Source organism: Phyllosticta citribraziliensis, assembly GCF_038025025.1.
Source record: "Phyllosticta citribraziliensis strain CPC 17464 chromosome Unknown J3D65scaffold_10, whole genome shotgun sequence".
Classification (NCBI taxonomy): domain Eukaryota; kingdom Fungi; phylum Ascomycota; class Dothideomycetes; order Botryosphaeriales; family Phyllostictaceae; genus Phyllosticta; species Phyllosticta citribraziliensis.
Window position 1 is genome coordinate 1,822,060 of NW_027117347.1, and position 23,719 is coordinate 1,845,778.

The 23,719-nt window shown below is 55.5% G+C and overlaps 8 protein-coding genes across 8 annotated transcripts; 1 reads left to right on the forward strand and 7 right to left on the reverse strand.

Annotated features, from left to right (window-relative positions):
* Positions 1 to 183: 183 nt before the first annotated feature.
* On the reverse strand, positions 184 to 1,600 carry J3D65DRAFT_558581 (major facilitator superfamily domain-containing protein; the record flags this gene model as incomplete). The annotated part of the gene is made up of 2 exons (XM_066797373.1): positions 184 to 1,197; positions 1,247 to 1,600. The coding sequence occupies 2 exons, from the start codon at positions 1,598 to 1,600 to the stop codon at positions 184 to 186; spliced, it is 1,368 nt and encodes a 455-aa protein (XP_066652761.1).
* A 3,219-nt stretch (positions 1,601 to 4,819) lies between these two features.
* On the reverse strand, positions 4,820 to 6,226 carry J3D65DRAFT_685043 (RNA ligase/cyclic nucleotide phosphodiesterase; the record flags this gene model as incomplete). The annotated part of the gene is made up of 3 exons (XM_066803796.1): positions 4,820 to 5,593; positions 5,728 to 5,971; positions 6,086 to 6,226. 3 exons carry the CDS (start codon positions 6,224 to 6,226, stop codon positions 4,896 to 4,898), a joined length of 1,083 nt encoding a protein of 360 aa, XP_066652762.1. The 3' UTR covers positions 4,820 to 4,895.
* Positions 6,227 to 6,870: 644 nt separating this feature from the next.
* On the reverse strand, positions 6,871 to 10,115 carry J3D65DRAFT_635248 (VTC domain-containing protein). The gene is made up of 3 exons (XM_066801296.1): positions 9,818 to 10,115; positions 9,276 to 9,735; positions 6,871 to 9,126 (listed from the first exon to the last, which is right to left on the reverse strand). Exons 1-3 carry the CDS (start codon positions 9,820 to 9,822, stop codon positions 7,111 to 7,113), a joined length of 2,481 nt encoding a protein of 826 aa, XP_066652763.1. The 5' UTR covers positions 9,823 to 10,115; the 3' UTR covers positions 6,871 to 7,110.
* A 668-nt stretch (positions 10,116 to 10,783) lies between these two features.
* Positions 10,784 to 13,729, forward strand: J3D65DRAFT_80266 (DNA mismatch repair protein MSH2). The gene is made up of 2 exons (XM_066804202.1): positions 10,784 to 10,998; positions 11,046 to 13,729. Exons 1-2 carry the CDS (start codon positions 10,843 to 10,845, stop codon positions 13,668 to 13,670), a joined length of 2,781 nt encoding a protein of 926 aa, XP_066652764.1. The 5' UTR covers positions 10,784 to 10,842; the 3' UTR covers positions 13,671 to 13,729.
* A 1,255-nt stretch (positions 13,730 to 14,984) lies between these two features.
* J3D65DRAFT_605892 (heterokaryon incompatibility protein-domain-containing protein) lies at positions 14,985 to 16,766 on the reverse strand (the record flags this gene model as incomplete). The annotated part of the gene is made up of 1 exon (XM_066798382.1): positions 14,985 to 16,766. The coding sequence occupies one exon, from the start codon at positions 16,764 to 16,766 to the stop codon at positions 14,985 to 14,987; it is 1,782 nt and encodes a 593-aa protein (XP_066652765.1).
* A 1,403-nt stretch (positions 16,767 to 18,169) lies between these two features.
* J3D65DRAFT_635255 (uncharacterized protein) lies at positions 18,170 to 19,046 on the reverse strand. The gene is made up of 3 exons (XM_066801297.1): positions 18,646 to 19,046; positions 18,464 to 18,595; positions 18,170 to 18,414 (listed from the first exon to the last, which is right to left on the reverse strand). Exons 1-3 carry the CDS (start codon positions 18,752 to 18,754, stop codon positions 18,311 to 18,313), a joined length of 345 nt encoding a protein of 114 aa, XP_066652766.1. The 5' UTR covers positions 18,755 to 19,046; the 3' UTR covers positions 18,170 to 18,310.
* Positions 19,047 to 19,201: 155 nt separating this feature from the next.
* On the reverse strand, positions 19,202 to 19,987 carry J3D65DRAFT_635257 (uncharacterized protein). Its single transcript, XM_066801298.1, has 3 exons — positions 19,652 to 19,987; positions 19,467 to 19,601; positions 19,202 to 19,417 (listed from the first exon to the last, which is right to left on the reverse strand). The coding sequence occupies exons 1-3, from the start codon at positions 19,764 to 19,766 to the stop codon at positions 19,293 to 19,295; spliced, it is 375 nt and encodes a 124-aa protein (XP_066652767.1). The 5' UTR covers positions 19,767 to 19,987; the 3' UTR covers positions 19,202 to 19,292.
* Positions 19,988 to 20,078: 91 nt separating this feature from the next.
* J3D65DRAFT_635258 (RNA-binding protein) lies at positions 20,079 to 23,682 on the reverse strand. Its single transcript, XM_066801299.1, has 5 exons — positions 23,346 to 23,682; positions 22,998 to 23,276; positions 21,909 to 21,949; positions 21,694 to 21,857; positions 20,079 to 21,646 (listed from the first exon to the last, which is right to left on the reverse strand). The coding sequence occupies exons 1-5, from the start codon at positions 23,387 to 23,389 to the stop codon at positions 20,447 to 20,449; spliced, it is 1,728 nt and encodes a 575-aa protein (XP_066652768.1). The 5' UTR covers positions 23,390 to 23,682; the 3' UTR covers positions 20,079 to 20,446.
* Positions 23,683 to 23,719: the final 37 nt, after the last annotated feature.

The following is a 23,719-nucleotide window of genomic DNA, read 5'->3' on the forward strand; positions in this document are numbered from 1 at the left end:
CCCCATTCGTCGCAGTCAATGCCGACGCCCATGGCCCATGAACCGAGCGCCGAAAACGCCATGCTGTTGCACTTGCAGTCTAAAGCCAGTCCCGAAGAGAAGAGAGGTCGAAGAGGAAGATGAAGAAGGGAAGAAACTGGAAGGGTATCGATGAAAAGCAACGAGCAATGCCAATCACGTCCTCTACACCTTGGTCTTCAGTTTGACGCCGGCAACAGCGATTCTACTCGCGGCGATGACCAGACTGCCCGATATTTGCATGACACCACAGAATACCTTCAAGCCTGTGAAGCTGCCGTTGTTGGCGCTGACGATTTGGCCGCCGATCGGGTTGCTGATGAGGGCTGCGATGCTGATGGCTGCGAACATACTTCCGGTGCGAACGCCAATCTTCCTCACATCCGAGATTTGCGCAATGCACGCCGGAAGCATGCTGACGAAGGCTCCTGAGCCGAAACCGTAGGCGGCAGCAAAGACGATGAGGGCAGCGTTGGAAGATGCAGGAATCCAGAGGGCGAGGTCCAAGATACCGGTCGCCAGACAGAGGACGATCATGACGTTGAAGCGGCCGATCTTGTCGCCGACATATCCAGGGAGCACACGGCCAAAGAGCGACAGCGCGTTCAGGATGGGAATGATGTAGGCGGCCAACCGGGTCGACATACCCTCGGCAGTAGCTTGGACGATGAGGTAGTTGATTGGGATGAACATGCCCATGAAGAAGAGAAAGGCGCCGAGGGTGAGGAGCACAAACGTCGGTTCCGTGAAAGGGAGGAGGAATTCTACCGGCTGGAAGGGCTTCTTCATAGGGGGGATGCGCGACTTGACGGTCAGGTTGGCAACGACGAGCAAGCCCAGCATGAGGAATCCAGAAACGCGCATGGCCCAGCCGAAGCCGATAGAGGAGACGAGGTGGTCCGTCATGATGGGAAAGACGATGCCGCCGGTGGAGGATCCGGCGGCCATGATTCCAAAGGCGAGGGCGCGCTTGCGGAAGAACCACGTGGTGAGCGAAGACATGCCGGCGTAGAAGATCATGCTGGTTCCGATCGGGGAGCAGATTCCTTGGGCCAGGATGAACTGGTAGTACTCTGTGCAGAGGGACGTCATCATGATTCCGAACACGTGAAGCAGAGAACCGAAGAAGAGGATGCCACGCGGACCGTAGTTGTCGTAGAGCTTGCCGATGAATGGGCCCTGTCATGCGTTAGTTTTTTTCTTTGGACTGAGGTTGAGAGACGCTTACGCCAAAGAACATCATAAAGACTTCGAGCGAAGGAATCCACGACACGGTACTGGACGAGTAGTTTCTCAACATGTGCGTCTGGTAGTACTCCTGGAACACGCCGACGGTGTTGATCCAGCCAAAGCTGCAGAAGAGACAGCAAAAACCACCGACACAGCAGAGCCATGCAGACAAGCCGCCGTCAGGGAAGGCCTTGGGATCCATCATGGGGTTGCCGGGCGGCGGAGCGGCTCCTTTCTCGACATCCTGGGGAGCCTGCGGGAGCGATTCCACTTCGGGCAGGATGCTGGCATCGGTGGCTTTGGGGTCGCGGTGTTCCTTGTGTGACGACAGGCTGGCGGCGTCGGCGGACATGGTTTGGCGGGCGTCGTGCTCGACGGCTTTGGCCTTGACAGACTCGTCGGAGAGAGAAGGCATGGACATGGAGGGCTCGGTCATTTTTGGGGGGTTTGTGGCGGTCGACATGATGGATTGCCTCGTGACCGGGGGTTGGAGATGGGTGCGAGACCTGGTGGACCTGTTCGGACAAAGGACGCAAGGAGAGGCAGGCGCGCCGGAGTGGGGTGGAGTGGTCGACGGGGCAGCGTAGTCTCTTCAGAAGTCGTCGACGAGGAGGATGGCGTACTGGGGATGCTGGATGAGCAGGCTGAGGCTGGGCGGGAGGAGTGCCAATTTATGTGGCTCGCAAGCCGTGGGACGGTGGCGCGCCATGATTTGGAGGCTTCAGTGTCAATGCAACCAGGGCAGCTCCGCACGCGTCGGGACCGAAGCGGACACAATGAAAAAAAAGACGTTATGCAGCTCGGAGCGGTGCTGGAGTCGGAGTTAAGGGAGAGGGCGAGGGAGGTGACAATTCGACGGGAATAGCGTGCTGAGCGGCGCCGTCAGCAATTGTGTGTGGGTCGTGGTGGTGGTGGTGGTGGTTGTGGTTGGCCCCGGCCTAGTACTCGCCCTCGCCCTCGCCCTTGCGCCGACACCGAGACCGAACATCTACACGTCGACCTCCCATCCCGTCGCAACATCACCACCTCCCATCGCCCATGCTCAAGATGAGACTGCCTCCATGCCAACACGGGCGCCAGAACCGCAATTCCCCAAGGGGCTGACTCGTCGACGACATTCCGACCCTTTTTCCTCGTCCATTTCGTCGTCCCGCCAATCACAACCCGCGTCGCCATGCACACTCGACCACAATCGGTTTCCTTGGAACAACCCTATGCACGCCAGGCCAGCGACCAGCCTGGACGCAGGTCAGCCATGAGCCATCCGAGCGCCATCTGCATCACCGAGACAGGATTCTCCACCCTTTTGGATTCGGCCCCCGCCCGCGCGCCCCTCCTCCTCCAGGCACTCGTCTGCCTCGTGATGCTGAGCCAGCGGCCGTGGAAAAAGGAACCCCTCTCCGATATTGCGACGACCAAGCAATCTTGACGTGGCTGCTCGAACCTGAGATCGTGCTCACCTAGCTGGGCCGTTTGCCGGCTCGCGCGTCCTCTCGCTCGACCAACCACCACCGTTCCAGAAGCCAACAGCAGAACAAGCAACGAAGCCGACAGGGCTCTGTCTGCGCCGCCGCTATCGGCTGCAAGATTTCGCCCACGGCCCGTCGCAACTTTCCAGCCCCGTCATGCCCGTCTCTCGCGACCGAACGATCCTAATTCCACAGCTCTCGCGCCTGCTCGGTCCGCCCTCCCCGCCTGCGATGGACCGGCAGCGGGAGATGGTCCCCGCGTGAGCCCAAGAATCCCAGACAACGCGCTACGGGCCATCTGCCGTCCTTGGTCCTGTCTTTTGCGCCTGGCGGTCGCCCGCCGTGATTGGGTCGTGTTGCACGCCACAAATGCTTGGATGCGCCAGCCGAGACATGGCACTGGAGCATAAGGAACTTCCATACCTGGAGAGGTGCGCTCACGGTAGGAGTCGTGTGACGGGCTGACGGGCGGAGCGGAGAGACGGAGCGACGGACTGAGGCAATCCCGCATGGAAGAGATGGGGGGCGGGGCCAATCAGAGCACGTGTAGAGTCGCCGTGTCGGTGGTGTCATTTCTGACGCTGTTCTCAGCCCTGTCTGGCCTGAGTGTGACCTCGCTGTTGGTCTCTGGTTTGTTTTGTCGACTCCGTTTATTTGCTCTCCCTTTTTGTTTTTGGATCGAGGCATCTCCATCTTTCCGTGGTCCTCGCCCTCCTGAGCATTCTCCTGAGTCTTCGAAGGCACTCTTCCTTTTCTTCTTCCTCTCCTTTCCACTCTTCTTCTCCTTGCCACTCACACCCCGCTACTGACCCGACTTCTCGTCTTGACGCAACACCAAACCCACAGTCGATCATCAACTCGAAGCGCTTGGTCAGGACGCTGGATGTCGTGCAACCACCGATCTAAGCGAGCTGCGCATCGCACGTTCCCTCTTTCCGCACCCTCAGGTCGGAAGGACCAGCGAGCTGGATTTCGTGGCAGAGCGCTCAGGCACGCCGGGGTGCGGGAGGCCTACGCACGGAGCTGGTATGGCGCTCAAATCCAACGCCATATCCACCCCTCTGCTCAAAATCAGTGGAGGATGAAGATTCAGGCTGGTTTTCCGTGGACCAGCCAGCTGCACGGCAACGTCAGTCAGTCAGTCTGAACCAGGGATGCGGCCCGCCGCCGCTGCAGCAAAGAGAAACGGGCACGACGTGCGCCCATTGATATTTATGTTGCTGCTGTGGTGCGGCCAGCGCAGCGTAGACGGCCCTTGGACGCAACGCAGCGACAGGAAGAAATGTGCGTTTCCAGAAGGACAGACAAAGACAGACGCAGGGGCAGAGCTTGAGGTAAGTACAGGTACGTAAGGTAGCCACCTCCTCACCAATCAACCCGCCGCGAGGCCCAGAAGCCGGTTCCCCTCGACGCGTACGAGCGAGCGACCGCACGACACACACTCGGCGCACGAAGCACGCGTATCGTACCAGCGACATGCGGACCGCGCCACTCTATTTCGACTCGTCCAGTCGATTCGATTCGCTCCAGCGCATCCACCGCATGCCGTGCAGCAGCTCCTGCTGCAAAAGAAGGAGAAGAACCGCGATGGCATCAGATGTTCGGCAGCAGCCCACTGCACCATGTCTAAACAGACGCAGGCGCGGATGCATGTGCCTGCGCCTCTTTTCTCCCGCGCAAGGCGCGGTGTGTTGCAGGCGTCTCGCTGGCCGCGGAGATTTCCGTCTGCTGCCGGCCGCCCTTTTGAGATGGACGTGGGTCGCGCACCATTGTGTCAGGCGAGGCCAGAGCTGGAGACGCCATCGCTGCTGGTCGCGCATGCACGTTGTCTGTTGGAGACGTCGACGCCGTCGGTGGCGCAACGGCCTGTGCGTTTGCGGTTGCTGGAGGGCTCGGCGTTGTAGCGAGCGGTGCGCCTTCGATTGGACGTCTGGAAGACCGTCAGCTGTAGTAGGTGTTTATAGGGGCAGTGACGTAGCGTCGAAAGAAGCTATGTACAAGACTGACCCCTCTCGCTCTCCAAGTAACCGGTTTAGCGCGTGAGTAAAATAAGTGGTAGGAGGGAAAAACTCTCCGAACAGCTACATGTGTACTTCTATCTTCTACGAATCAAATTCACATTGAGGGCGTCTATGTCTGGCATCTCCATATCCATTTCCATCTCCCAGTCCATTCTTTTCAAAACCCCTCGCCCAACATGACCGTCTCGCCACCACCGCCATACCACAGCGTGCCCATACGACAATCCAACCCCTTCCCCTCGCCAACAACCCACTCACCACCATCCCTGATCCCCTTCGACCCCTCCCCATCCCTTTCCGCATCATCATCATCATTACTCTCGTCCCTCGGCCAAAACTCCCTCTTCAACCACGCATTAATCTCCTCCACCGTCCTCATAAACGCCTGCACGCGCGGCCCATCAACACCCTTCGCCTCATCGCCATCAACGAAGAAGTCGCGCGCCTCAATGAACCGCGCAATTGTCAGGTGCGCGCTCGGCACGACGTAGCGGCTGCCAACGTGAACGCCGGCGCGCGAGGCGAGGTCGTAGAGGTCGCGGCGGAGGTGGTGGTACGAGAAGGCGTCGTCCTCTGCGCTGCGGGGGCGGCCGGCGTTGTCGTGCGTCGCGGGAGAAGAAGAGCGGCGGACGAGGCCTTCGCCGGCCGCGGGGAGGAAGGACAGCGCGAGGGCGGAGGCGTCGAACGAGAGGAGCGGCTTGACGAGGCGGGCGCGGTGGGTCGAGGTGTACGAGGTGATGGTGGCGAGGTGTGGGCGCAGAGTTTCGATGAGTGGCGGGATGGCTTCGGGCGGTTGCGAGTGCGTTATTTCGAGCGCGGTCATGTGGAGGGAGGATGGTGGCATGTGCCAGAGGTCTGCGTGGTGCCGTGTGAGTGGGCTGGCTTGAGAACGAAAAGTATAAAGGTACAAAGGGAGCATCGATGTTGCCGACAATGGAAACCAAAAGCACAGCAAAGGCCACCATGAGCCAAAACAAGACCACACTTACTAGGCACAACGCTCCCCACCCTCCTCTGCACCTCCGCGACCAAATTCTTGATCTTCTGCGGCGGCCGGGCCCAAAACACCAAGCAATGCCGCGTATCCCTGAAGCCCGGCTCAATGTCCGGACGCTCCAAGCGCAGCAAAATCGGATCGACACTGACGCCCTTGAAGTCGGACGAGAGCAGCTTCTCCTTCTGCTGTGCATTGCGGCCTTCACGGTGCGCCGAGTAGCGCGCCTGGAGCTGCTTCTGGGGATGTGTTAGCACGGAGATTCACTTTGGGCAGCAAGACCGGGCATTTCAAGTTCAGCAGACATGGGTGTTGGATGGATCTGGAGTATGCATGGCATGCGGAGGGCCTACCACATCACCACTAGCAGCATCAATGAGCGCATCATACGGATTCGACGATGACGACGCGCTGCCCGCGCCGGATGCCACGCCACTGAAGTCGTTGTACTCGGGCGTGACGGTGGGCTGGCTGGAGGAGTTGTTCGATGCCATCGGATTCTGGATCCTAACGTTCCGATTCCAAAGCTCTTCTCTTCCTTTCTCTTCTCTCCCGTCCTTCCAGATGGACAAATGGATGGATGGATGGATGGATGGATGCTCGTTCTGACCAGATAGCAATCCCGTCTCAACGACCCAGCGCTCCCCGCTCTTTCCACTACCGTCAACCCACAGCTGACGAGCTCCGCTGACCGAAAGTCGGACTTACAAACAAGCTTCACCAAGCGCGCGACAGTCTCTTGGCGCAATAACAATCCGGCGAGTCGTGGTGATCAACAGCCGTTGGTCGGTCGGTCGGTCGGTCGGTCGGTCGGTCGGTACGTGGGACGTTCGTTCGTTGTGGCCGAGGCCGAGGTGCGCGGTCGAACAGCGAAAGAGGTCCCTGCATGCCGCCAGATCGCCCGCTAGCGAGGAAGGGACGGCGCTATCTTTTTTGGCTGCGCCAAACACCAAATACCACTCGTCCACTGACGTTTTGGTGACCGCGCCACGGGCCCTGACCTGGTCGCTGTCATCTCCGCTGCTGCGCGAATTTTGATCAAGCCCGGGCACGACGCCGAGTTTTCAGTCGGTGAGACTGCCTGGCTTGGGTGGAGAAACTTGAAGGTACTGGTGAGGTTGCATTGGATGGCTTGACTGTCAATGAGAGCCCGGCGCTGTCTCCGTCTTGTCGCGCAAAGACATCCAGGACTGTGTACAAACTGCCATTGGCGCTACGACTGGAAAACTATACACAGTGGTTGAAGCAGGCGTGTATGTACCTCGCGCATCCCTCGCCCGTCCCATCCCGTCTATTTTTCCTCCGACCGCTAGTAAGACAGAAAACAAGAATACACAATTACAAGAAACCGAAACGGCATTTACAGGTCGCTCAAGCTTCAGCCCTTCATGCCGTCCTTCAACCCTCCTTTCCATCCATTTTCTCCCGCGCTCATGCGCATGGCAAAGCTGATGGCGACTGCAACCAGCAGGCCGATGCACAGCGCCGTCGGTCCGTACTTGTCGTGATATCGGACCGCTCTCCTGTTCCGGATCTTGTCCACGCGCCACAGGTACAGGCCCATCGAGTATATGAGCGCAATGCACGCAACGATGGTGAAGGCCCAGGCAGATGCAAGAGCCACGCCGTCGCCAAAGTTGAGCAGCGTGGCCGCAATGCTGCCGAGGATGATGCTGAATTCCAACCACGACAGGAACGTTCGCTCGGCGGCGAAAAAGACCTTGGGCTCGACGCGCACTGGAACGTGGATTCGTTTTCCCTTTGGCGCCTTGAATCTCTTCACCTCTCCTACACCACGCGGCACGCCCACGGTGCCATTGGACGCGACTGGCATGGGTGTGGCATGAGGCTTTGGAGTCAGGTTGCAGATGAAATGCCAGGTGCGCTCGGCGGCCAGAGTCACGTTGTGTTCCACGAGCTTGCGGCGATACGTCCATCCACCAACACGCTTGGCCTCCTCGAGGTCATCGGATTCATCCTCCGAGTCGTAGAGCGGGTAGTCGTCTTCGGGGTGGGGAATTGGACGTGCCGCAATGCGTTCTTCAATATCCAGCTCGTTGGGGCCGGGCTCGCGGTTGTTCGCGTGGTTTCCATTGACCGGAGGAGTTCCGTTGCCGTTCTGGAAAGCGAGGTCGCGGCGTTGCTCCTCGTCGTGCTGTTCCATCATGTCGCGAGCAGCACGAAGGCGCTTCATGCCTTCGTCGTCGGATCCATCGTTTTCCGGGAGCACGAAGTTGTCCTCGATGTCTGATTCGTCGTCATCGTCAAATGGGCCGCTGGTCGAAATATCGGCAGACTGGTTGGGACGCTCGATCCCGAAGCGGTGGGAAATGGGCTTGCGGATATCCACGTCCATCTGCGGCATCCAAAACGGCAGGAGATGGATTCGCTTGGGCTGCAATGTAGCGGTTCCGTGAATGAACTTGCTGAACTTGGGTACCGCCTCGACCAAGTGGCTGGCAATGAGCTCACGGATCCATTGAGGTGGCTCCTGGCCCATCTGCGTCTGCAGCTTGACCTCCAAAACGGCGTACGGGAAGCGCTCGACGTCCTCGGGCGGCAGCTGGGAAAACGGATAGTCGATTCCAATGTCCATACGACGCCAATTCTTTCCAGCCCTTTGCCTTCCGTCCAGGTTGTCTTCGCGAGTCATTGTTAGCTCCGTGTCGAGTGAGATGCGCACACGAGCGTCTCCTGGCAGCTGAAAGGCTGTGCGGTTGTAGAAGCTCCGCGTGACGGGAACAAGCTTGCGTGTAATGACCCGGTATTGAATTTCACGAGCAAGCTGCTCCAAGTCGGCGATTTCCTTTTCACCCTTCTTCCCCTCCTTCCGTATCTTTTCAAAAGCTTGTTCCACAGTCATCTTGCCAGCCAAGAAAGCATTGACATTCTTCTCCTTGAGAGAGAAACGGGCCTTGACGGACTTTTCGCCAGTCCAGTCTTCGCGGTGAGTTTTTCTCTCGACGAAAATGGTGTCGGTATCCATGCCGCCATACCAGCGGAGACGAATGGCCTCGGCGCCCTCGGTCTTTTTGAGACGTCCCGTGTACAGCTCCCAGGTATCCGTGTTGTCGTAATAGATGGATGAGATGGCCGAGTCCTTGGGATCAAACTCCTTGCTAGCATTGAAGACGAGCACCGGGAGATGCTTAAGGATGATGAGCTTCAGCTCCGTGATATTGTCCGGGTGCACCCAATACTTTGTCGTCTGGCGAACAAAGTTTTGTTGCCCCCCGCCTGCCGAAGAGTCGCCCTTGGTTGGGTTACCGCGTGTGCGGACAAGGTCATAGAGTCTCGAAAGCTTGACAATGAATTCATCATAGTTGTCCTTGAAGAAGGGCTTCGCGCGAAGACGCGTAGCAAAGACAGGCTTGAGGTGCCATGATGTCACTTTCTGCTGGTTGTCAGAAGGGTTCTGCGGATAACATTATCCACTTCCCAGGTCTGCGCCGCACAGCTGTGCCGCAACCCCGTCGTGCAGAATTTTTCTCCCCAACTTGCAAAGATCTCCGCAGGGTACAAGATCGAGGAGAATTGACTTACGTCGTGCTTTTTGATAATTTTTTGGAAACCGGTGTAGTTGAGCTGGGTAAACTTGGCCAGGTCGTGGACGTCGGCAATGATGTCGCTGAGATCCTCTTCAAGCAGCATAAAGTCTTCTTCGGAAGGTGCCTCGACCTGAGCTCCGTTGTTTGTCTGCTCCGCGCGAGAGATGACATCGCTGACCTCCTTCTCTGAAGCCTTGATGCGGCGGACGATTTCCTGACTCTTGACCTGCTGAAAAGTGTGGACCTTGTCGAGCTCCTGCTCAAGCTCGCGCACGAAGCGCTGCTCGTCCTCCTCATTCCATTCGGCCGGTGGCTTGCGCTTGCTGCCAGCAGACTTGGCGACGGTGGAGGCGTCTCCGGGACTGGACTTCTTGAGGCTGTCCTTGAGGTCGTCGTAGGAGATGTAGTAGTAATAACAGTCCTTGATCAGCGAGGTGCGGAGCTGCTGGCCGAACCTGAGGAAGCAACAGAGCAAGTCGGTCAGCGATTGGAGGGCGATGCGAGCAATGACGGCAGCTGTTGCAGGGGAGAACGCACCTCATCTTGGCGCGGGACGACGGGAAACCGTGTCACGGAGCGGGCGGAGAGCAGAGGCAAACAAGGCGGCCTCGGAACAATGGAGGGTGGAGAGGAGAGGCGAGACAGACTCGAGACAGCCCGAACCCAAGGGCAGAAGAGTAGAGAGGTGAGATGACACGGCGGACCGGAGTGCGGAGGAGAGAGACCCAAGAGTCTTGGTAGACCAGCAACGAGGGTCATGGCTGTTTCGCTACCACCCTGTCCAATCACGGCCGGCGCTTGCCCACGTTGCTGATCCGTGCCATCTGGTCCGCCCTTGCGACGGGACGTCAACACCATCAACACCTCTACTCCATCTTTCTACATGTACTTGCTCTCTCGGCGGTCGAGAATTGAGTCGGCTACGTTGAGATCAGTGGCGACTGCGCGTCACGAATTGAAGGCGCAAATTGCCGGCCACAGCAGGGTGGCTTCTCTCATGTGGCTTGCCGCCGCAATGACCACTCCAGCCGTCCTCTTTTTCGGAAAGAAAAAAGCAACCATGCTGCAAACAGCCAGCTGAGCCATTGTCTCTCGTCATGGGTAGGTATGAAAAACACCTGGCAGTCAGGTCCAGACAATCGGCAAAATACTAGTGAGGAGCTCTCGTTGGCGAGAAATTTTCTCGTTCCTGGGAATTGAATTGCATGTGATGATGGTCGATCCGCGGACTGTGCCACAGCACTGAGGCGTTGGCGATGATTCTGCCGGCTGGAGTGCCAGACACAGGCTTGGTGATTACTCGAATAGTGCGAAGGAGTGAAATGCAATGCTCGAGCTCTTCTCCTTCGTAGCATGGGAGGTGATGATGCAGGAGAGTTGGTTTGGTCAGAGTCGAGGTCAAGATTAGACCTAGATTAGATCATCAGATAATCCGTGCACGGACCATGACGCGACTCTCGTCAACGCGTCTGCGCGTCTCCCGCCTCCATTCTGACCTCACCTCCGACATCTTGTCTCGACTCATCACCAACGCGCCCGCTGCGCACCTCCATTGAAGCAACATGGCATCACGCCCGGAACTCAAGGTCGACGATGAGCCTGGCTTCATCAGATTTTTCCGCCAGCTTTCCTCCAAGGACCAAGACACGATCCGCATTTTCGACCGCAACGATTACTACACCGCTCACGGCGACGATGCGACTTTCATCGCGCGCACTGTACGCATCCCACCCTGTAGCACGTGGAAACATCTAACGCAAAAAAGGTCTATCGCACCACCTCTGTCCTGCGCCAGCTCGGTCGCGAACCAGGTCTCGATTCCGTCACCCTCAGCGTAACCGTCTTCCGCAACTTCCTCCGCGAAGCCCTCTTCCGCCTCGGCAAGCGTATCGAAATATGGGAGTCTGTCGGTAGAGTATGGAAACTTGCAAAGCAGGCTTCGCCGGGCAACTTGCAAGATGTGGAAGAGGACCTGGGTGGACAGCTCGAGGCTGCGCCCATCATACTCGCCGTCAAGATCTCTACCAAGGCAGATGGTCGGAGTGTCGGTGTTTGCTTTGCAGACGCTACCGTCCGAGAACTGGGTGTATCCGAATTCTTGGACAACGACCTGTACTCCAACTTCGAAAGCCTCATCATTCAGCTTGGCGTCAAGGAGTGTTTGGTACAAGCAGAGGGCGCGAAGAAGGACATCGAGCTAGCAAAGCTGAGAGCAATTGCCGACAACTGCGGCTGTGCCATCTCGGAGCGGTCAATAGCAGATTTCACGACAAAAGACATTGAGCAAGATCTGACAAGGTTGCTGCGTGGTGAGCTGGTTGCTGGAGCACTCCCGCAGACCGAGCTCAAGCTCGCCATGGGTGCGGCAGCTGCGCTCATCAAGTACCTCGGCCTCATGGCAGCACAGGACAATTTCGGCCAATACCAGCTGTACCAGCACGATCTCTCGCAGTACATGAAACTCGACGCAGCCGCCTTGAAAGCCCTGAACTTGATGCCTGGTCCGCGGGACGGATCCAAGACCATGAGCTTGTATGGCTTGCTGAACCACTGCAAGACCCCAGTCGGAAGTCGCTTACTTGCGCAATGGCTCAAGCAGCCGTTGATGAACGTCGAGGAGATTCGAAAGAGGCAGCAGCTGGTAGAAGCATTCGTCATGGACACGGAGCTGAGGCAAACAATGCAAGAAGAGCACTTGAGATCCATCCCGGACCTCTACCGACTTGCCAAAAAATTCCAGAGAAAATTGGCCAACCTCGAGGACGTGGTCAGAGTCTACCAAGTGGCCATTCGTCTGCCTGGGTTCCTCGGGACATTGGAAGGGGTCATGGACGAGCAGTACAAGGACCCGCTTGATGCCGAGTACACTGGCAAGCTTCAAGAGTACGCTAACAGCTTGGGAAAGCTCCAAGAAATGGTCGAGACAACGGTGGATCTGGAGGCTCTGGATAATCATGAATTCATCATCAAGTCCGAGTTTGATGATAATCTCCGCGCAATCCGCAAACGGCTCGAAAAAGCAAAGTACGAAATGGAGGTTGAGCACCGGCGCGTCGGAAACGACTTGGACCAGGACACGGAGAAGAAGCTCTTCCTTGAAAATCACAGGGTCCACGGCTGGTGCTTCCGCTTGACCCGGAACGAGGCAGGGTGCATCCGCAACAAAAAGCAGTACCAGGAGTGTTCGACTCAAAAGAATGGCGTCTATTTCACGACCAGCAACCTGCAACAGCTTCGCCGCGAATTCGACCAGCTTTCCGAAAACTATAACCGAACACAATCTGGCCTCGTCAACGAAGTCGTCAACGTCGCAGCATCTTACTGCCCCGTACTCGAAAAGCTTGCTGCTGTGCTTGCGCACCTCGATGTCATCGTCAGCTTTGCACATGTTTCTGTGCACGCCCCGACCGCGTACATCCGGCCCACGATGCATCAGCGGGGCACTGGCAACACGATCCTCAAGGAAGCTCGCCACCCCTGCATGGAGATGCAGGACGACATCAACTTCATCACCAATGATGTGTCCTTGGTCCGCGGCGACTCAGAATTTCTCATCATTACCGGGCCAAACATGGGCGGCAAGAGCACTTACATCAGACAGATCGGCGTCATCGCCCTATTGGCCCAAGTAGGCTGTTTCGTGCCTTGCACCGAGGCCGAGCTCTCAATCTTCGACAGCATACTAGCCCGCGTCGGCGCGAGCGACAGCACTCTCAAGGGTGTCTCCACCTTTATGGCCGAGATGCTCGAGACGGCCAACATCCTCAAGTCGGCGACGCGCGAGTCGCTCATCATCATCGACGAGCTCGGCCGCGGCACCAGCACCTACGACGGCTTCGGCCTCGCGTGGGCCATCTCCGAGCACATTGTCCGAGAAATCGGTGCTTTCGCCGCCTTCGCAACGCACTTTCACGAGCTGACTGCCCTTGTCGACACGTATCCGCAGGTGCAAAACCTCCACGTGGTCGCGCACATTGGCGACCTGTCGAATCCGGCTGCAAATGACGATGCCCCCTCGGACAAGCGTCCCGAAGTAACACTCCTTTACAAAGTCGAACCAGGCGTCTGCGACCAGTCGTTCGGCATCCACGTGGCGGAGCTAGTCCGCTTCCCGCCCAAGGTCATTGCCATGGCCAAGCGCAAGGCGGACGAGCTCGAGGACTTTTCGAGCAAGCATGAGCAGGTCGACGCGGGCGTCGGCGACGTCAGTAAGGAGGATGTCGAGGAGGGCAGCCGCTTGCTCAAGGAGACGCTTGCGCGGTGGAAGGCCGAGTGCGAGCAACAAGGCTTGACGGGCAAGACGGAGCGCGTCGAGAAGCTGAGGGAGGTCGTGGGTGCTGATGAGAGGTTGAGGGGGAATGCGTTCTTCAAGAGGGTCAAGGCGCTGTGATGGCCTGTCGGTGGTTCGGCTGCTGTGCTGTGAGGCAGACACTTGCGCTCTTCTTCGGAGACGCTGAATCTGTTGCTGTGGTTGCTTTGGGACGGACTCACTATATGGTCTGGCGTTCTCACGGTGGCGTTGCTTCTGAATCGGGCTGGCGTTCCTCTCTTTGCTCTGTCCAATCGCCATTTTGTTCAGCGCACATGAAAAACGAATCAATACTCAAATGTCTGAATCCTTTCTCTCGCCTTCCGCATGGTACGCACCGCAGCAGGTCGGCAAGCGAGGGCTCGAAAAATGCAACCACTCTCAACGATCTCCAGCGACTTGAAATGCCGGAAGCATACGACCAGCGGGCTTGAAAACACCGCATAATCTTGGTCATGTTCGCCCTCGAAACGGGTTCTCACGCCAGCCTCCCTCTGCTGCGTTCTTGTGTTCCTTCTACCACAAGTATGCCTTTTGCCGCCCTGCGGCAGCACCTTTTGTGCAGTTGAATCTTGGTAGGGACAGGACAGGGTATGGCATCAACCGCCTTTGCGGAAAAGACACAACGGGTACTCAATATGCTACGTACAATTCAGATAATATAACGACCATCCGGCAATCTGTCACACCAAGAACACTCGGAAAATTACGACAGAAGCGAAAGAGCAACTGCAGAAATTACTCCAGCAAGATGGTGATCGTATCTCTCTTCAGCTTCAACCATGCGGTAAGCAGCACCCATCCGACAGTGATTCTGTGGGCAATTGGTCCTCGCCAGCCAATTGCCATCACGAGTACTTGTGGGATCTGTGGCAGAGGGCTTCCTTTGCAGTCGTAGAATGTGACATCGAGCAACTGGTGTGACAGAAGCCTATCTTCCCTTTCAGATTTCTCATGGAGATCAGCAAAATACCACGACCAGTAGGAAAAGTCGTCTTGATCGGCCCCTAAAGCAATTAATTCAAAGCAACCATCCCCATCCAAAACTGGAGCCATTTCTTCTTCGTAACGAGGTAACTGTTCTTCCAGAAACCCAACAATTTGTTTGTCTGTTGTTGTGAGAGTCAGTGCTGATAGCAGCCAACGATCGCGCTGGTAAGAATGAAGATATGTCCTCTGCACTCGGCCAAGAAGAGTACCAGGCCTCACTCTTGAAATCGTCTCTCGGTCCCAAGGGAAATCAGCAAAAAGATTTTGTGGAAACTGCTGCATGCTTTCGTCCACGGTGCCATCGAAATGGAGGGATTCAAGTAGCAGATCCCAGACATGCGTCCGTTCTGCTGGAAGAGCAGTGCTCTGGAGTGCAGCTGAAAGCGAGTTGTATTCGAAGCGCTCCTAGACCCAAGCGCATTCTAATGCTGATATCTTCGGACAAATGTTCTGGATGAAAGTGAATGATTTCTCATCCGTTGCCTTGTTTGCTGCCCAAGTTACCAGAGGCCGAAATTCTCGCAACATGGGACTGGGTTGAACTTCGCCATCTACTGAGGCCCAGGACCATGTCGGCAGCTGAAAACTTCGAGGTGCATCGGCAGGAGTCTCACGACGCTGCAAGCCCATCCGGGAAGGCTCATGTAGTAAGTTCTTTTCAAAATCGTCCTTCGGCAGTCCGTAGTATAGCGAATCTGGGCCATAAATTGCGTTTGATATCCCGGAAAAGGCGTTGTAAATGTCTGTCGGCATGCTGAGGAATCTAATGAGATATTCGATCAAATGCCCCCACCACTCCACGTATTTCCTCTCGTGCTCAGTGCTGAATTTTTCAGGACCTATTAAAAGCTCACTGGACGCTTCAAATTGATCTACAGGTTCCTTGCATAGCACATATGCACGGCCATTACCAAGGTATAGGATTCTTCTTGAAAGCACCGCCTCTTGATAAGTCCAGCCACGTGTTGACCATGTTGCGTTTCCCCTTTCTTCTATCAACTGGGAAGGATTGATAATGCTCGGCTGGATCAACTTGAGTCCATCAAGATGCATCTCTCTGGGCAGCACGGATGAGGTGATATTTGGGATTCCAGAGTTCATATTGTCGACCAGTGCTGCCAGGACCACGTAGGCCGATGAAAACACTTTGTCCATGGACTGAACTTGCTGATGGATGTCTTCCTCGTCATCTTGAAGAATACACAAACGATCAGCCCACAGGTATGGTATATCCAGTTTGATGCAGACATCGATCGCGTCGTTGATTGTTTTCGGGATTTGATCCGATGTAAAAGCGCCTGGTTTCATCAAGCGTGTGATGTTTTCGAGGGACGCCTTCAGTTTTATTGAGTTCTGACAATCACCCCAGACGTAACTCAAAGCCGCAAAGCGAGTATCCATTGATGCGATGGTCAGAGATCTTTTCTGTACGTCGATCAATCGGAACCGACCTTCAGCAGAGTAATGGTGCATCCTTTTGATTCCCGACGGAGGAGAAGGCGTAGGTAACTCCACTGATTCTGGAAATTGACTTCGGCATATTCTGATTCGTATCTCGTTGCAGACCAAGTGCTCAGAGTCGCAGGAGGCTAGACGTCTCTTGATAGTCGACCAATCGCGATCGTGGGACGGAATCACAGACGCGCCTCTGGGTCCGTTGTCGATGAAAACTGCTGTTTGCGCTGTGGGGAACATCCAAATACTACCCTCATTGTGGCTGGAATTGGTTTCTGGTAATCGTACAAGATACAACCGGGGAAATTCCCTAGTCGATGAATCGTTGATCCCGGTCATCTTGAGACGAGACTTTTGAAAAGTCTCCATGTAGGTGCAGAAGACACAGCCATCCTGCCACTTCAAATCGTCTGGGACCTTCAATTCAACTGTGTGAAATGGCTGCCGGCATCGAAAGAGGTGACCGAGGCGCAGATGTGCGCAAAAGGTGCATAGAAGCGTTGAGGGATTCTGCTCCTGTGGACATGTTTCGCAAGTCGAATCGTGAAAGACGGCAAATTTTTGGTCGTAGCTGAGCTTTGCTCCGAAATCATTCTCTTGATCTGGAAAGACATCCATACGATTGCAGATGTTGCATAGCTGATCTAGATCCGACGAGTTTTCGGGGCTCGATTGAACCATCAGTGACAAAGGAGTCGACTTGAGCGGTACTGCTTGTTCAGAGAGCTCCATGTTGGGTATTGAAGCTGAGTCGGACATCGCGAGGTCTTTGCAAAAGCGCGTAGCCGCCTCAGCCCCCATATCAGTGGGTCCACTTCCGAATCAGACCTTGCAAGCGATGCTTATCGCCCGTGGGCGTCTTCGGACGGTAATTGGTTCAAGGCCCGTGTTTCTCTTGGTCTGAAAAATCCAGGGGAAAGAAGACGGTCCTGCTCAAGCGAATCGAGTCTGCTCTCGAGGTATCGATGACTGGTTGTGGCGTCAAACGGGCGCGCGAAGGCATGGGTGCGTGGAGGCTGTGATTCTGATGACGGCAACAGAAAACGCGGCGGCAGGGAAGACGAAAGAGTTGACGGCGACGATGATGGGTGGTGGAGAGGATTGGTCGTAGGTCGAAGTTGAAGGTGACCGCGGGCGGGCAGGAGCGCAGTCGTTGCGGTCACCTCGCTCAAAAAGGCAATCACCAGCCACACAGCACATCGAAGGCGCAAGAAAATCGGTTAGATCGCAAACAGCTACAGAGCGACCGCAGCCTTGAAGACTAAGCATGAAAGGCGTCGAAGTAGACCGAAAGTCTTAGCAGTGGGGAACGCATTCAAACGCGCCATTCGATTCCGGGTTTGATTCACACTTGGACCCCTTGCAACAAGACTTGTCGGGTCCGTTGATGCCACAGTAGCCTTCCTCTAGGCGTTAGCCTCTCATAAAATGAAGTCTGAAGCAAAGCGACGGCTTGAGAGTGACGCACCGTATAATGCAATGCAGGCGGGTGGCGCCTGTATTACTACACAGACGGTAGCGGACGGGTGTTGACCATTCGATTCGCATGAAAAACCAGAGCAGCACCTTTTCTCCTGAGGGCCACAAGCATTCTTTGGATCGCATGCATCTACCTTCGGTCAGTAGGCTGCATTCCTCACCAGCTATTCGTTACTCACATCCATAAGCGAGACAGGAGTCGCCCAGAACCGGAGGGACTAATGTGAGGATAAGAATTAGGAATTGCATCATAGGTAAGAGGGTCAAAATATCTGTAGAAGACAAGGGACGTAACGTTTTGTTGTCGAAGTGCGTTCTAGCAGTCAAGACACCAAAATCAGAGGATTCGGGCACTAATTTGTATTCATCATTAACGTACTTAAGAGCAACGAAGAGTAGCCGCGTTACTCTATCTGCATAGTATGTCTACTCATATCTATTCGTATCTCCTCACAGCCGCTCTTAGACGTTCGCGGGATTTAGTCTGAATAAGGCAACTATAACCTCCGCCCGTGGGATTGAAGGTTCGCGCTTTGTAGCCGCTCAACGCTCGTGATGCGCAAGGATAACGAGGTTAGAGGACCGTGGCAGGCAAGGTGATGGATGGAATGGCGAGTATGTGGCATGGTAAGGTCAAAAGAAAGTGTATTGAAGGTCGCGGTCAAACTTTCACCAAGGGCAGGTAGAGAAGCGGCCGAGCCCTCCGCCCTCGGCCACTCACCTCCCTCCGCTGCGGTTTCTACGTTGACGGTGTCTCCTCCACTGTCGACGTCCTACCCGATTGATATTTACATGCTTTAAAACCAACGACATAACCATGGACTGTTTGGATCGCCTTTTGCCTGTAGGCACTCAGTGTCTGGACAACATGGCATATCAGGCCCGTTTATGCCACAATAGCCTTCTCACGGCATCAGCTCTAACCAGAATCTTGAGAATAGAATGCGTACCTCTCTCTGCAATGCATCCGGCTGAGTTTTGCAAGCGGCATTTATTTATACCATTCCCTTCATTGTAGCAGACAAGACGGGCACAACAGGTATATGAAGGCAGGCCAGCGTGATGTTTTGGAGAGCATTCTTCTATTCAAAGATCAATCGTTAAGGATTGCAAGCGATCGTATATTACTCACCTGTTTGCCTTCGACAGTTGGCATCTCGAAAATCTTCTTGCGCGGCTGGGAGCGCGTAAGCGCAACTGAGGGTGAAGATAATCATCAGGATCGGGGCTTTGGTTTGCATGGTGATGAGCCGGGCTGAAAGATCAAAGGATGGATGACCGCCCAGGAACAGCTAGTGTGACCACGTAGTATTTAAACCCCAACGCGCACATTGGAGCATCCTGAACGTTTTTACCGATTTGCGAACAGAGTGTAGGCCCATGAAGCACGAACGCTCGCTGCAGGTCCCGAATGGCATGGAACGGGAACCTTACCAGGTTTGTCCTTGGCAGCGGAGGCGGACGAACGCGTCTCTCGCGCTGACTTTGCCAAAACCGGGCACGCACAGTCAGCTTGATGGATCGAACGAATTGGAAGCGGAGGCGGACGAAATGCGCTCTCTCGCGCTGAATCTGCCAAAACAAGGCATGCACAGTCCCCATGATGGATCGAACGGATGGGGAAATGAATTTGTTGCATTGAGCAAGCATTGAAAACAGTTGAATCTTCGGCAAGAGGCATTCACCTCGCCAAAACGGGCTTTCACCAGCCACACGAAAAGCGAAAATAAGGCACAAGAAAAGGGCTGCATATCCAGAGCGTCGACGTTTCCTGATAACTTAGCAGTTGGAAGGAGGAGGCGTCGGAAGACAAAGGAACACTTGGTTTCCCGCGCCGTTTGTTGTTTGTTGACAAGTAGTACCGTCGCAACATGGCCTATCAGCCCCGTTGACGCCACAATAGCCTTACTACGGGGTTAGCCTTGAATTATATCTTAATGGTAGTAAACTTACCTCTCTCTGCAGTACAGTCCGCCAATTCTTGCAAACGACACTTATTCACGCCCGGCTGTTCAGCGAAGCAGACAAGACGGCCACAGCATCGCTCTGAGGGCTGGTCAGCACACTTGTCGTTTGGAGTGCATTCATCTGTATGAAGATTAGCCGTCGAGGGTTGCAATCCATCACATATCACAGACCTGTTTGCCTTCGACAATTGCCTTTCAAAACTTTGTCTTGCCCTTGGGCGTTTGGGAGAGAGTAGGCGCAAGTAAGGTTAAAGATAACCATCAGAAAAAGGACTTTGATTTGCATGGCGATGAGCCAAGCTGTGAGTTCAAAAGACGAAATCGTACCTGGAAAGTGGAAATAGCCATGTCTGGACACGGTATTTAAATCGCAGCGCGCAGTCCGGAGCGTCCTGGCGCTAGGAGATTGTTTTCCACTTCCAGCGAAGAGACTTTCAGTCCAACGAAACGCCAACGCTCGCTGATCGTCTGGAGTTATACGAAGCGGGAATACTTACCATTTTCGCCTTTGACAGCGGACGTAGCGGAGATGCGCAGTCAAGCTGATGAATGGAACAAAGGAAAAAAGCGATTGACTGCAATGCGCAAGCTTGGAAAACGGGCAAATTGCTTACCGTTGGGAGGAAGCAGCTTCGGCATCATCAGTCGCTCCAGATAGCTCAACACCATGACATTGTAGGTTAAGTATGAAAAAGCCCAAGAGTCCCACCCAAGCTTTGGAAAACGAAATCGAGGAAGCGAGGCGGCAAGCACTAGTTATTTGACTTTTAATTGAGCTGTCAAAGACCGGGCCCGGAAGCAAGCAAGCAAAAAGGAGGATCCGAGTACGAAAGCGAGACTCCAAGAGCCCAGCCAGCCTAAGCAACGAACGCAGTAAATAGAGCCCGAACAAAGCCACCTCTCCTCTCATACTGTAGCTCGTCGAGCATAGCCATCAATCCTCCCGACCACCGGACGGTATCAGAATCAGTTCCGCATGTAGGGGTGATAGCCCCTGTGGCCGCCTCTTCCGCCACCACGGTAGTTGGCGCCCGGCTTGCCGGCGTTCTTGGGACCTGTTGGCGCGTTCGCAGGAGCGTTGCTGGGCTGGACTGGCGTCGACGGACTTTGAGAACCACCACGACCCACTCCGCCACGGTAAGGCCCAAAGCCACCACGGCCAGCGAAGTTGCCGCGAGCGCCAGGAGCAGCACCCTGAGGACCCGTTGGCGGAATGTTTGGCTGGGGAACGTCATCATACATGCCCTCCCAGCTGGTGGGGCCACCTTGGTTGTAGCCCTGCTGGCCATACTGCATGCGGCGGGCCTGCTGCTGCTGCTCGTACTTTTGTTGCTCAAAGGCGAGTTGCTCCTGAGCGTTGAAGCCGGGTCGATTGGCAGCGGCCGCGGCGGCCATCATGGCAGGGTTTCCGGGGCCTCCTTGGAATCCGCCGCCCATGCTGGCTTGCTGCATCTGCTGTTGTTGCATTTGCTGCGCTTGTTGCTGCATCATGGGGCTCATGCCGCCGTTGGGAGACATTGGGTGCGGCGATCCGGATTGCGACATTTGCTGCTGGGACAATTGCTGCTGGGACATCTGCTGCTGGGACATTTGCTGCTGGGACATCTGCTGCTGCATCATTTGCTGCATGGCCATATATTGTTGCATCCACTGCGGCATCATCATCGGTTGCATCTGTCCGCCCATCATTCCGCCAGCCGCTCCGCTGCGAATCGCGTTGAGCATCGCGCTCACAGCAGCCCAATCCTTGGCATCCTTAGCTCTTGAGGTTCCTGGTGGACCGTCGCCGCCTTGCTGTTGGGCTTGCTGGTTATCGAATCCGCCGTCGCGAGGGCCGAATCGGCCGCGGTGACCAAACTTGGGTTCATCGCCGTCCTTCAGATTTCCTCGCGGCTGCGCCTTTTTGACCTCAATCGGCTTGCCGTGGATCTGAAGCGGTTGCTTGAGACAAGCGGTGACAGCTGCCTCGCCGTCGAATGTGACAAACCCAAACCCTCGAGGGCGGCCCGTATCCTTGTCGATCATAAGAGTGGCGTCGATGATGTTGCCAAATTGAGAGAAGAATTCTTTAAACTCGGCCTCGTTCGTCTCCTGGCTGACACCGCCGACGAAGATTTTGGCAGTCTTTTCCTGCTCCTCCCGAGGAATCGCTCTTTTGGGGTCAATCTGCTCCAATTAGTGGGGACTCGGCTTGAAAGGGGACGGATACTGACAATTTTACCATCCAAGTAGTGCTCCTTGACCATCACAATGTTTACCGTCTTCGGATCTTTAAATGTAAGGAAACCAAAGCCACGGGAGCGGCCGGTAGCTCCATCCCGCATCACAGTGCATTCAGCAACTTCTCCGAACTGAGAGAAGTACTCCCTGAGACTCTCTGCACACAATTAGCAATTAAAAAGGAAATATGGCTTGTCCAATCACTTACGATCTGTTGTTTCCCAGTTTAAACCACCAATGAACATTTTTCTGTACCGTTGTTAGCATGCGCCGTCGGCAGTCCATTACGCGGCTTTTCTCGAAAAGTCTCAAAGAACAGGGCAGCGTGAGTCGGTGTCTCAATTCTCCAGAAGTCGCGGCATTTCCGGGTTGGCGTCATCAAGTCTTCCAAATCGACGGGCGTCCTTGAGATAAAACGGAGGGCAGAATAGCTCAGTGTTGGCGGGTAGAGGGGCCGCTGGCGCGTTGCTGTTTCGTTGGATCCCAACGTGTCGAAGGGTGGATATGGCATCAAACGCCGCCGCTGGTGAAGCTTCCAGATTCGCAGTCGGGCTGACAGTGTCGCAGCCACGTCCAATCGTCGCATGAGCACACTGATGGTCGGCGGGAAGCGTCTTTGTTTTGCTACGAACCGAAGGCCGTGGGTTCTGCCAGCTTCGCTAACGAAGAGTAGACCCAGACCATCTACCTGCTCGAAGCTATCCTCGCTGGTTGCTACGGATATTGTCTGGACAAGTTCTGCTCCCTAACGGTGGCAGATTCTGAGTTTCTTCTGTGGCTGACGAATCATAGGTGGCGTTCGAAGTAGTTGTAAAACCAGTCTCCGGTAATCATTCCGCCTCATTGATTCTCTTCGCTTGCTCGTTTCCCGTCTTCAACATCAAGGCGTAACTGAGCGACGTTTGCTTCCACAGGCCAGACAATCGTCGCCCCACAAGGACGCTAACTTTGGACCACGCAGCCACAAGCTCCAGTTCGTTTCGCCGTCAGTTCAACCTCAGACTCTTGCGTTCTTGAACCACCAAATAGCTCATCAGGCGGAGTTTCCCGTGACGTTGCTGCGCCGGGAAAAGTAATTCAAACATCGCTGGTTTCAGGCCTCAACCATAACCTTGTAGCGCCGGAAATTCGCCTCCCACCGGAATTGCCAACGTTGTCGCTTCCAAAATCCTTGATGGGGGGCAGCGCCTGGAATCGCCGCAGTAGAGACACCGACTCACCTTTTTGCCGTGCTAGACGAGTGGGAACTGGGGCTATGGAAAAGAATAGACCAAAGAAAAGCAACCGAGCTACTCACCCATCCTCTTTGATACCGATCGGTTTGGAGTATTCATGTCCATTGCTCTCACCGTTACCATGTTGCATTGCTCCACTGTCGTCATTTTCCATCTGCAGGTCATCCGCATCTCCAGCGCCTTGAAAGTTATCAGGACCGTTGTGATCTGCGCCTTGCTGGTCTTGGAGCACAGCGGGAGCTGAGACCTGCGCAGCCGTGGCGGCTTCCGGTGCGGGCTCTGGCTGGGCGGCGGGGGCAGAGAGTTGGGCGGGTTTGGCTTGGGCGTCATCATTATCGTAGCTGAGAAACAGGTCAGAAAACTCGCTCGATGCTCGGCCCCACACGGAATCTTGAAAAGAGCGAGCTCACAGGTCTGCGAAGAGATCCTCGTCGAGTTCCTCAGTATCAGCCATAATGAAATGAGGGCGATTCGAGGGAGATGCGGCTGGGACTCGAGACTAGGCGAGCAAGCCGAGCGCGCGCGGGCCGGGCTGCAAAGCTGGAGGATGTAACCGGCGGGTTCCGAAGGGTCCAGGGACGCGGGGAGAGGATGTCGCAAGAGCGGTGACAGCTCTATGCAAGCACGGTGAGCCTGAGGTGCGGTCACGGACTGGGTCGTAGGGTTGGCCGCAAACGAGGTCGCGAGGTGGAGTAGGTTGGAATGGCGAGGTGTGGTGAGGTGAGAGGAGGCGGCCGGGTCGTCGGGATTTCCTTGGCGTCATGGTCACGTGCTGGTGTCGGGC

Bases quoted from the DNA above. Each gene is read 5' to 3' on its own strand.
- J3D65DRAFT_635248 (XM_066801296.1), bottom strand. The intron at 9,127-9,275 runs GTAAGTCAATTC...GACAACCAGCAG, and splicing joins AAATTATCAAAAAGCACGAC to AAAGTGACATCATGGCACCT.
- J3D65DRAFT_635257 (XM_066801298.1), bottom strand. From the start codon at position 19,766: ATGCAAATCAAAGTCCTTTTTCTGATGGTTATCTTTAACCTTACTTGC. The intron at 19,602-19,651 runs GTCTGTGATATG...ATCTTCATACAG, and splicing joins CAATTGTCGAAGGCAAACAG to ATGAATGCACTCCAAACGAC. The intron at 19,418-19,466 runs GTAAGTTTACTA...CCCCGTAGTAAG, and splicing joins GGACTGTACTGCAGAGAGAG to GCTATTGTGGCGTCAACGGG.
- J3D65DRAFT_635258 (XM_066801299.1), bottom strand. From the start codon at position 23,389: ATGGCTGATACTGAGGAACTCGACGAGGATCTCTTCGCAGACCT. The intron at 23,277-23,345 runs GTGAGCTCGCTC...CCTGTTTCTCAG, and splicing joins GAGGATCTCTTCGCAGACCT to CTACGATAATGATGACGCCC. The intron at 21,950-22,997 runs GTGAGTAGCTCG...ACAACGGTACAG, and splicing joins ATCGGTATCAAAGAGGATGG to AAAAATGTTCATTGGTGGTT.
- J3D65DRAFT_80266 (XM_066804202.1), top strand. From the start codon at position 10,843: ATGGCATCACGCCCGGAACTCAAGGTCGACGATGAGCCTGGCTTCATC. The intron at 10,999-11,045 runs GTACGCATCCCA...AACGCAAAAAAG, and splicing joins CGACTTTCATCGCGCGCACT to GTCTATCGCACCACCTCTGT.
- J3D65DRAFT_635255 (XM_066801297.1), bottom strand. From the start codon at position 18,754: ATGCAAACCAAAGCCCCGATCCTGATGATTATCTTCACCCTCAGTTGC. The intron at 18,596-18,645 runs GTGAGTAATATA...ATCTTTGAATAG, and splicing joins CAACTGTCGAAGGCAAACAG to AAGAATGCTCTCCAAAACAT. The intron at 18,415-18,463 runs GTACGCATTCTA...TGCCGTGAGAAG, and splicing joins CGGATGCATTGCAGAGAGAG to GCTATTGTGGCATAAACGGG.